The sequence below is a fragment of the Cherax quadricarinatus genome, chromosome 17, assembly GCF_038502225.1.
Source record: "Cherax quadricarinatus isolate ZL_2023a chromosome 17, ASM3850222v1, whole genome shotgun sequence".
NCBI classification, from domain to species: Eukaryota; Metazoa; Arthropoda; class Malacostraca; order Decapoda; family Parastacidae; genus Cherax; species Cherax quadricarinatus.
The window spans coordinates 5,606,469-5,618,547 of NC_091308.1; the positions used below are offsets into that span (position 1 = coordinate 5,606,469).

Below are 12,079 nucleotides of genomic sequence, written 5' to 3' on the forward strand. Positions count from 1 at the left end.
TTTTTCATTCTTTCCATACCTAAGCAGCTGGAGCTTATCACCAATGAACATTATGTTGTTCTCCACTGCCACTGGAAAACACTGGGAAGAAGAACCTATCAGTATTATCAAGGACTCCTCACCAGGACAATGAAAGTTCTTTAGCAATTTTTTTATCGTTTTATTTATATTATTTCTCAATCAACTCAGATAATAACAGTGTTCTATTAATATGATAATATTACAAAAAGTAAATTATCTACATAGTTTTTCACCGTTATTGCCTTTCAGTTTTATCAATTTTTTTTAATGAAGTCAAAATTTAATAACCAATATTGTTGCACAAACTCTTTTAGTTATCTTATTAACATTAAAAATAAGCAGAATAAATATTTACTAAGATTTAAAAAAAAATCTCCTAATAATGATTGACTTTGCCTCACATAATTATACTTTACTGTAGTTATTGAGCTCTTCTTCTTGGGTCTCATGCCAATCATCAAATATTATATTATAAACATACCATTCCTATAATCATTTTTAACCCGCTTCTTAAATAACGAGAAATAGATCATTACAACCTCACACAAAGATTTACCAACTAAACATTCTTAAAAATCAGCGAATGTTCATAAATGAAGATTAGTTATATGTAATTATTATTGACTACATGACGGCCAGTAAGTCGTAATAAACTTAGACGTTATCATACATTATAACTTACAAATTAAATTAGACACAGCATAGTGGACCACATCATTCATGTTGCAAAATGATCACACATATACATTACTTGTAGGGAATTTATCTGTAAATGATTTCAGGGGTCACTGCCCCCGCTTCTCTGTAGAAGATCAGACCACAACATTCATGGTGTTACATTAACATCCACACATAAAAGTACACATCATATTATCGGAGATATTACCGAAAGTCAATGATTCTTTTAGCTAAAGATCGTGTCCCCCGAAGTGGCAGTTTTCATTTTCTTCTCTCAGAGTTTTTTCTTTGAGTGTGGTGGTGGTGGTGGTGAATGTTTTGTTTGTGTGTGGTGGTGGTGATGGTGAATATTATTTAAATTTAATGAGACGATTCATAAGTGTGTCTTCCTTTTCATATCCCCCACATGTCTCTCTCTCTTCTCTCTCTCTCTCTCTCGTCGCTTCTTCACATATTTACATCTCACTGAGGATGATTTAAAAAAATATAGAACAACTTTTTTTATTTCGTTTATTCATAATGAGACTAACTCCGCATTCTTCCAGGTTTTCCTTATTTCCTTCCATTGCCAACATTTTATTTTTTATTTAAACAGTTGTGTGAAAGAGTGTATAGACATACGCATGATGATGCGCAAACAATGGATATGTTTGTGTGTGTGTTTGTGTTTACATTGTGATAGAGACTTTAGAGGATTTTGTAAGTTCTTATATACATGTATGTATTGATACAGAAGATTATGTATGTGATGCTTTTATTCGTGTAAATATACGTGTGAGAGTGAAGTGTAGGATGCTTGAGTGGAGATGCAGAAATGTGTAAGTAAATGAATATTTGTGTTCCTTGCGAATATAAAAGAAGAAAAAATAAAAATAAATGAATAAATGCAGTGTCCATAGTGTAAACAGAAATCACCAAACAAGAAAAATCATTTAAACACAATAAAATGTTCATAAATACATTTAAACAGCTACTTAACTGAACAAATTAATATATATATATATATATATATATATATATATATATATATATATATATAATACTGAGCACAGTTTTTCTGAGTATCCTCCTCTGTAATAACATGTTCCTGATTATAATAATATTAATGCGCTTCGGTACATATATTATATATGGACAGTGCTTCTTGGGTGGCGAAAATGCTGACCTTGGGGAAGTGGGGATAGTATTTGTAAGAACACCTGGAACCATGAACCTGGGGTGGGATTTGCTGACCTTGGGGAAATGGGGAAGGGTAGTTGTAAGAACGCCTGGAACCATGTACCTGGAGTGGGACTTGTTGACCTTAAGTGTGATGGATTCGTGGACACATTAACCTGGGCAAGGCAAGAGGCTGGGAGCCGGAAAAGAGGTTAGTGAGAGAGGCGAGGCTGACCCTGGGAAAGTGAGGAAAGGGATACATACGGGGGCCCACGGATGGATTCCTGGGCACATGAACCTGAGAAAGGCTGGGTTATTGAGGTGAGACCTCCAGGATTCAAGTCCAGCTAACCGGTTTCCTTAACTACTTTCATAAATGCTACCTTGCTCACACTCCAACAGCACGTTAAGTCATTAAAACCACTTGCCTTTACTCGTCCGTATCTAACACGCTTGCACACTACTGTTGGATATCCAGGTCCCTCGCATACAAGACTCCATTTATCCTTTCCTTCCAACCTTTCCTAGGACGACACTTACACCTCAGCTACAGAATTATAAACCCTCCAAAGCATCCTATTTTGCTCTACCCTTTCTAAATGTCAAAACCATCTCAGCTTTCTGGATAATGCATTTAGTAATCCTGCATCTCTTTCTAATCTCCAAACTATGAATTTTTTGCATATTACTCAGACCACAAATTGACCTCAGACACATCTCCACTGCCTTCAGCCTCCTCCTCCCTGCAACGTTTAAAACCCATGATTCGCTCTCATTTCAGAATGTTGGTACCACTATTTTCTCATATATCCTTTTTCGTGCCTCAGTGGATACAATTCTTTTTCTCCAAAGATTATTTAATGCACTATCCACCTTTTTTTTCCCCCTTCGTCAGTTCTAGGTACTGTAGATTCCGTCTGACATACCTCTTCCTCACCTCATCTTTCACAGACCTGTCCACTGGCAAGTCTGCTCCCAAATATCTCAACATATTTTCTTCCTCCATACTCTCTCCTTCTCAAATGATATCCACTTTTCATTACCTAAATTATTTGTTATCCTCATCCCCTTGCTCTTTCCTATGTTCACTTTTAATTTCCTTCTTTTACATACCCTCCCATATTCTTCCACCAGCCTTTGTAACTTCTCTTCAACTCTCCCAAAAGCAATGTGTCATCAGCAAAAAAAGAAACCATGACGACTCCCATTATGTATTAGATTCTTTATCTTTTAATCCCAAAACTCACCCTAACATCCTAGCATTCACTTCTCTAACAATATTATCTGTAAATATATTAAACAACTACTGTGTCATCACGCATTCCTGTCTAAGGCCTACTTTCAATGGAAAATAATTTCTCTCTTTCCTATATACCTTAATCTGAGCCTTATTATCCCCATAAAAGTTTTTAATTGCTTCAAGCAATCTACCAGCTATTCCATACACTTACATCTGCCACATTGCTCCCCCTCCACCCTATCATATGCCTTGTCTAAATCCATAAATGCAACGAAAGCTCCCTTCCATCTATCTAAATGTTATTCACTTATAGACTTCAATGTAAACACTTGATCTACATATCCCCCTACCCTTCCTAAACCATCCTTGTTCACCTGCAGTCCTGCTCTCCGTCTTACCCTTAATTCTCTTTTATCCCTTTTCCTTTATACAAAAGCACTATGCACATTGCCTGCTAATCCCTAGGTACCTTCCTCTCTTTCATACATTTATTGAAGAAATGCACCAACAGCTTTCAAAACTAAATCCCTACCTGCTTTTAACATTTCTATCATGATTTCTATAAATTCCAACTGCTTTACCCCCCTTTCATTTTACCCACAAGCTCACACACCTTCCCTATACTAACATATGGCTCTTCCTCACTCCTAAAAGATGCTATACCTCCCTGCCTAATGCATGAACTCACTGACGTCCTTTTTTCATCAACATTTAACAACTCCTGAAACTATTACCTCCATCTTTCCCTTTACAAAATTTCAAATTTAAATAAACCAGATGCCGTGTATTCTGAGAATTACCAGCAGCCTAATTGATCAAAGACACGAGTTTAGTCTTCGCATGAAATATATAAAACAAAATAAACCGCCTCCTCCCAGACAACGGTGGAAAGGCAGTGTGCAGGAGCGTCATTATTATGTGATTCTTCAAACTGTGGCATGTTCAACAGCAAAGATCATGATCTTGCATGTAACTGGTTGTGGTGATGCTCAGGTACTTATCATGATGAGTCTCCTGCAGGTTATCATGATGAGTCTCCTGCAGGTTATATTATTATTATTATAGTTATACTCAACATTGTCTAACTACTTTCCATTTTTCTCTTGCTAAAATTTTTCGTTTTTATTTCGCTTACAACAAGAGAAGGCTTAAGTCCTAGAGATCGTTTCTTAAAGTACAATTTAGCACTAAAACAATGGAAGTAATCACAATTGCTGAGGTTTTAACATTGTGCATCGAAAACTTTATATTTTTATACACTGAGATGATAATAGATCATTACCACTGTAATTTGCTTAGCTGTTAGAACACTGGTGCTCAGTCCCTGGACCCATTATGTGCTCCTGTAATCATTTCACTACCGCCCACAGGATGATTATTGGGTTCATTATAAAACTATTAAACTAACCCACAGAGAAATGAGGCATCCATTCGAAAACCAGAAAAACCAGGAGGCGGGAACAAAGCATAGGATGTGAGGAGAAATGTGAAGGAAGATAATGTGAATCAATATGAAATAGTACAAGACCAGGAGGTAATGATGGTAACTCGTAAAGGTTGATGGAGGCAAATGGATGAAATCGGCAAAAAGCGCAACACTCCTAAAGATTATTTCTTATATCAACAGGTTGTGGAAAGATAACTGGATTGTTATTCCAGAGAATGTTCATAACTATTTATTAGGTATCATCAGAGGGTGACTAAGTTGTTGCCTTTGATGCCTTTGTTGAGTTCCGAGAGTATTTTTTTTTTCACTCCCAGAGCCCTGGGCTAGGCTCCTCGTCTTTCAGCTATCATAAGATGAAGGGCTCATAACTTACAGTTTTCAAGGCGGATTTACAGTAACTAGGGCAAGTTTCAAGCAAATATTGGCCTGTGTAAGTTCCTTATCAAAGTTGCAGAAATCATCCGAAGATTCCAGGAATGGGTCAGCTGACTTTCAAAACCCACTGCAGCTGCCTCCCTTCAAACACTCAAAAGTGAAAAATGTAGTATGTAGATACACATTCGTCAATTTTACGTGTAAAATTTTGTGAAATTTTTATTCTTATTTTATCGTGTTAAACAAATTTGAGCCTGTCTTTTCTAAACGGCATCAGTGTTAAAAGGCCGATGGCTATTAAACACTGAAAACCGTTCAGAAAAGAGGGTTGTCTAATTATTAATTTTTTATCTGAGCAATATTTTGATAAGAGTACTGGGAGGTTAAAAATGTTAAATTAGGAAAATAAGCTAATTTAGTTTGCCCAAATTTTTTCATATGAATGAAATCAGATTTAATTCCTTATAACTCTTAGAATATATTTTAAAATTCTGAATTAGTAAACCATTGAAAAGTGCGCCATATTGGATCCAATAAGGCGATAAATGCTTTCTGTATAAATATTAAATACTGAAATATTGACCATAAAAAAGGAAAGGTAATAAACATAACAAAATGATTTAAAAATTTTTGCAATGATACAAGTAATAATAATAATAATAAAACAATTTTACAGGGAACACTTAATGAAATGGAGAAGTAAAGTGGAGACCTCAGTGAGGACAGACATACTAGTTTGTGGAAAGAGAAAAAGTAAATGATGTATGTGTCCTGTGTAATAAGTAAGGCAAAAAAATCTTTTGTGGCAAAAGATAGTGAAGAATTTTTTTTTTAAATTTATTAGAAACAAGAATTATTCAACATGGAAAGATGATCAGTATGACTGTATAATAATGGTTCACTTATAAACTTACGACAGCTGAAGATTCGGTGGAATGTGAGTTACTGTAAAAATACAAAGTTAAAAAAAAGGCAAACAGTAGATAAAAGATTTTTGACAAGGGAAAATGAGCCTGATCTGGATGTACAGAATAATTACTTTCTACCTCAAATTCCTGTACACGACGCCAGCAACCATCAAAATGTAACACTGAACCGTATTTTTCTGGTTAATTCTTACATTTACATTTAAATACCATGGAAGTCGTTGAAAAATGAAGACACCTTATTATTTGAAATCACTTTTATTGATCGCCTCGAAATATTACGATTTTTTTTTGTAGCAATTTAGTTGCATTAATTACTTTTCATTTGATTTATAGCATGGCTATATTTAATTTCTAGAAAAAAAGACGTCCCAAATATATTGGATCAAACATAACTTTTCAATGGTGGTCCAGGATGACCACCGTCACTTTTCTGATTATATTCTTCGTAAGAAACACTATGACACTATTCTTAATACTCTTTCAAAAAAAAATGCACACGAGACATTTATGAGACTATAAATTAGTTAAGAAATTTGGAATTAAAGGAATCTGATCAGCTTCAAATATTAACATCGATGCATTCGATAAGAAGAAAGACAAGCTAAAAATTCACCTAAAAATTACCTAAAAATTAAAAAAAATGAAGTCGCTGAAATCCAATCAGTTACCGAAGAACGTCTTATAATATAGGCTTCAAACTTTCAGTGTTCTTGAGCTTCATTAAACAAATTCTTGGGATCCACCTTAAGCTGTGTAAATTTTAATTTTCTAAATAAAATGATGAAATAAATTGGTGAAGCACGGATGAGAAGAACTGATTGTTAATATTGTGAATGAAAGGAAGGTGGATGTTGTAAGACCAACCAAAAGGGATAACAATAAATGTAGTAAAATGAAGTGTGTATCTGAGAGAACAAGAGGTTATGAAAGGTTAGTGGTAATATTTAGTTAACTATGGAAGGACAAGAGGGAATTATATTATTGAAATTCAAGAATTATGTTGATTAAAATAAGGGTGGGATGTTAGAAGTAGGTTATAACATTTATGCACCTGGAGAAGAGGTGTGTAGAGAAGAGGAGCATTTTAATAGGTGTTAAGCAAATATTTAGGAAGTTTTGAATCAAGTGAGAAAATAATTGTGGGGACCTAAATGATAGTGGGAGAAACTTTTGTATGTGACATGGGATGCCACTAGTAAATAATAATGTGGGCCTCTAATATAACTGTGTATACAGAAAGAGGTTCGGTAATAGGCAATGCGTATTTTAGAAAAAAAAATAGATAAATAAGTTCAGGATATAATATAGGGCATAATGACAGCAGTTTGATAAAAGACTGATGAAGAGACTGGATGTGCATATTTCTGAGAGGTGATATATCAGTTCATTCAGTAGTTGCTACTACGAGCGAAAGAGGTAGATGGCGTAGAGTGGGTAAGAGTGACGAGAACAAGTAATAAGGATGAGGTTGAAGAAGTAATACGTACATTTAGGGATGCAGAGTTAAGTGTTCGGCAGACGTTTATTAGTACCCATAATTCAATATAAATTACTACTAATTACTACGTTTTTTTTCTTTGTAAATTCGCATTATCAAGCATTTTTAAAAGTTCAGTTATAAAAAATTAGAGAACATACCAATAGCGCAGGTAAAAAGTTCAGTACAGACTATACATACTTTCTTTGTATTGTACATAGTTATTTAATAGAACTAATAAAATAAAAAGATTAATAAGAGAAATACAAGTCTAGATGACAGGAGCTCATGACGCTTCAGGCAAAAGTTAATCCATAACTTTCACATCGGACCAATATTCCCGTCCAACATCCCCACGTGACTCCCTAACAGCGTAATTCTTCCCGTGGTCACCATATGAGGAGTAAGTTTTGAGAAAGGGCAGCTCCATCATCTGTTGCTTGTACATGAATAGCAAATAGATCCAGCAATCAATCACCTCGTCCGAGTCTTTCAAGCAAATCTTCTTTATCTGAAAATATAAGCAAAATGAGACTTCCTCACATATATGCAGCAGGTAATAAACATAATAAAGAATTTTTACATACCTGTAACAACGTTTCTTTAATTACCTAAAAGAAAAAATTTAATTCGAACGAGCGATAAAAAATGGAAAATAACTACAGCGGGAGTTATATGACCATTTAACTTCCTTTGTTATTGTTTTGCATCTATTAACGCTCGTTTCCGATTATTGTTCATATATATATATATATATATATATATATATATATATATATATATATATATATATATATATATATATATATATATATATATGTGTGTGTGTGTGTGTGTGTGTGTGTGTGTGTGTGTGTCGTGCCGAATAGGCAGAACTTGCGATCTTGGCTTAAATAGCAACGCTCATCTCGCCATTTAGGACAAGCGAAAATTTGTATATGCAGTAATTTCGCCAAAATTATTCTGAACCTAACGAAAAAAATATATTTCACTGTGTCTGTTTAGTATTAAATTACTGCAAACAAATCTAAAATATATTTAGTTGGGTTAGGCTAAAATAAATTGTTCTTGTTATAATAAGGTTAGGTAAGTTTTCTAAGATTCTTTTGCTGCAAAGTTAAAAATTTTTACATTAACATTAATGAAAAAAAAATATCTTTAAACGTATAAGAGAAAATTTCAGAAAGAACTTAATTTTAAATGAGTTCTTGCTAATTGACCAATTTTACATATTCGGCACGACATTATATATATATATATATATATATATATATATATTATATATATATATATATATATAGTACATATAACACTCCACCTCACGATTGTGAGTTACATACACACACACGCACACTATAAACCTCACTCAAGGAAAGGGATCTTGGGGTGAGTATAATACCGAACACATCTGAGGCACACATCAACCAGATAACTGCTTCAGCATATAAGCGCCTGGCAAGCCTAAGAATAGCGTTCTGATACCTCAGTAAGGAAGCGTTCAAGACTCTCTACACCGTATATGTCAGGCCCGTATTGGAGTATGCAGCACCAGTTTGGAACCCACACCTAGTCAAGCACGTTAAGAAATTAGAGAAAGTGCAAAGGTCTGGAAAGTGACGTAGTGGAGGCAGGGACCATACATAGTTTTAAGACGAGATTTGATAAAGCCCATGGAGCAGAGAAGACCCAGAAGCGATCACTAAAGAGACAGGGCCAGGAGCTATGAATCTACCTCTGCAACCACAAATAGGTGAGTACATACACACTCACTATCGACAAGTACCTTTTTTCAAGCAGTAACGAACACAACAGATCAAGTAATAAGTATTAACATTATCGTCTCGGAGAAATTAAGTTATTAAATATTAAACCTTCCTGTGTTATTTAATACCCATTGTGCAATAAGCGTTCCCTTACACACTGAACATAGTCATTATACTTTTAAAAAATATAAGAAAGGTATCGGTATCGGCTAAAAGTTTGGTATTGTGTCATCCCTAGTATATACACAGTAGTTAGAAATTTTTTATGTTAATTTGTATGTTAAAGTGCATCATCTCCCTCTTTTAAATAAAATCTATGAAAAGCCGTAAAACATTTGCTGTAAATATAAAACAACCACGTGGTTGTTACCTAACAACCACGTGGTTGTTACCTAACAACCACGTGGGAAACATTTAGGCAAAAACGCCTCCTCTTAACTTGTTTGATTTGGACTTCGTCCTCTTTTCTACAACATTGCAGGTTCCTTATGTGTTGATTGCAGCACGAACGGCCTAGAGCTATCATTCAGCGCCCCCATTCCCCCGTGGGTGTTTTCTATCTTGTATCGCTTATTCGCTTTTTTTTTTTTTTTTTTTTTTTGCATTTACAGTATATATTGAGTATTAGGTTCAACTTCAAGTAGATCTTTCTCGCGCTACGACTAGTGTTGTGGGTGGGAATTTGTAAGTTTCTTAGTGTTGCGCAGCCACTGCCTGGCCACACAAGATTTTCTTATTTGTGGTTCGATGCATGATTTTATATGTTCATGTTACCTAACAGAGTTTAAATAAAGAAGATAATATATGTACGCTGAGAGTGAGCAGGTTGATTTAAGACAGGTCTTAGAAAGGGTTTAAAATTAAAATTTACTATTATTGTATATGGAGAGCTTCTGTTATGATACGTGTGAAATCAATCTGTTTAGAAATCTAGTTTGTTGAACACTGTAATATAGGACATGACAATAAATCAACAAGAAAAACAACTGTGCCCCGTGGCCTGGTCGCTAAAGCTCTCGCTTCACAGGACGAGGAGCTGCGTTCGATTCCCAGTGCGTTTAGAAACATTGGGCTTGTTTCATTACACCGGTTGTCTATGTTCACCCATCAGTAAAATGGGTACCTAAGAGTTATTCGACTGGAGTAGGTTGCATTCTGGGACAAGGGCCTAATTTTCCCGAAGTGCTTAGCATAACAAGCGGCTTTCTATATAGTAGTATGTCATTGATGTCAGCTAGGACTGTATACCTTGTACATGTACTTGTAGTATATAAAGATATTAATAATAATATAATAATAATAAAATATATCTGATACAAGCCAATATAATACATCTTCAGATCATATGTAAGAATGTGAACGGAATAATTAAATGATTAAAAAAAATATAAAACATATCATTATGGAAATGCCAACTCACCTTCCTTTCATAATATTCTGGATGATCTTCCAGCATGTCAAGCATTGAGAGCATTTTGTTATCAACTTCGTAGACTTCTCCTTCAATGTTCTAAACAAATCAGTAAACAATGGTTAATTCAGTAAGTATTCTTAGTTTCAAAACTAAATCATTCATTCTTAATTAATGGTTTTATTAACACAGCAAAGGCAAAGGTGATCAAAATAGGAAAAACACATTAACTATTACTCCCTCGCTGTGTTTCCAATGGTATTTGAACATAAATTAAATAGTCAACCATACTACAGAATCTTTACTTTCCTTACGACAGATTCTGATCACTTTGAAAAGTTGTTGGTGAAGCTGGAGGACGACACTGAGTTTAAGTAAGTGCAAGAGTACTTTAGTGAAAGACAAGATGTTGTACATAAGAACATAAGAAAGAAGGAACACTGCAGCAGGCCTACTGGCCTATGCGAGGCAGGTCCAATTCTCCCACCGGCTTAAGCTAATGCCTTGACTGAGGTCAGACACTTCACCTAAGGAAGGAGCACTGCATCCGACCTATTAGCACAAGCTAGTCAAGTCCAACTCACTCACCCACACCCACTCATGTATTTATCTAACCTATTTTTAAAACTACGCAACGTCTTAGCGTCTATGACGGTACTCGGGAGTTCGTTCCACTCATCCACAACTCTATTACAAAATCAGTGCTTTCCTATATCCTTCCTGAACCCCTAATTCTACGCCTTTCTAGAGAGTGCAGATTCAGGGTCCTCAGTCTATCCTCATAGGGAAGATTTTTGATACGTGGGATCAACTTTGGCATCCTCCTTTGTACGTTTTCCAGTGCATTTATATCCATTCTGTAATATAGTGACCAGAACTGTGCAGCATAGCCTAAATGAGGCCTAACCAAGGATATATTGAGTTGAAGAACAGCCTGAGGACTTCTATTATTTATACTTCTTGCTATGAAGCCGAGGATTCTGTTAGCTTTATTGCAAACACTAATGCACTGTTGTCTTGGTTTTAGATTAACCAGAACTGCTAAATCCTTTTCGCAATCCGTAATATTAAGATCTACATTATTTAGTTTATATGTGGCATGGTTATTTTCCTGTCCAACATTTAGAACTTTGCATTTGTCTATATTAAGCTGCATCTGCCACTTCTCCGACCATTGCATCAGTCTATTCAAATCATCTTGGAGTGCTCTAATGTCCTCATTAGAATGAATTGGACGGCCTATTTTGGTGTCATCAGCAAATTTGCTTATGTTGCTATTTATTCCTTCATCTATGTCGTTTATGTAGATTGTGAACAACAAGGGGCCCAACACTGTCCCCTGAGGAACACCGCTTGTGACGTGCCCCCATTCTGATTTCTTCCCATTTATGCAAACTCTCTGCTGCCTATTTGTCAACCATGCCTCTACCTGGAGTTTACCTGGAAAGGGTTTCGGGGATCAACGCCCCCCGGCCCGGTCTGAGACCAGGCCTCATGGTGGATCAGGGTCTGATCAACCAGGCTGTTACTGCTGGCCGCATGCTAGCTGACGTACGAACCACAGCCCGGTTGGTCAGGTA

At 35.6% G+C, this 12,079-nt stretch overlaps 1 protein-coding gene across 11 annotated transcripts in view; it reads right to left on the reverse strand.

The window, feature by feature from the left end:
* Positions 1-5,534: 5,534 nt before the first annotated feature.
* The window catches only part of LOC128686396 (putative gamma-glutamylcyclotransferase CG2811), a 105,017-nt gene continuing 98,472 nt past the window's right edge, over positions 5,535-12,079 (reverse strand). For all 11 annotated transcript variants that reach the window (XM_053773297.2, XM_053773300.2, XM_053773294.2 and 8 more), the window contains 2 exons: positions 10,509-10,598; positions 5,535-7,836 (listed from right to left, as the gene is read on the reverse strand). In XM_053773297.2, coding sequence (XP_053629272.2) covers positions 7,633-7,836; positions 10,509-10,598 — 294 coding nt within the window. In that variant the 3' untranslated portion in view covers positions 5,535-7,632. The remainder of the gene's footprint in view (positions 7,837-10,508; positions 10,599-12,079) is intronic.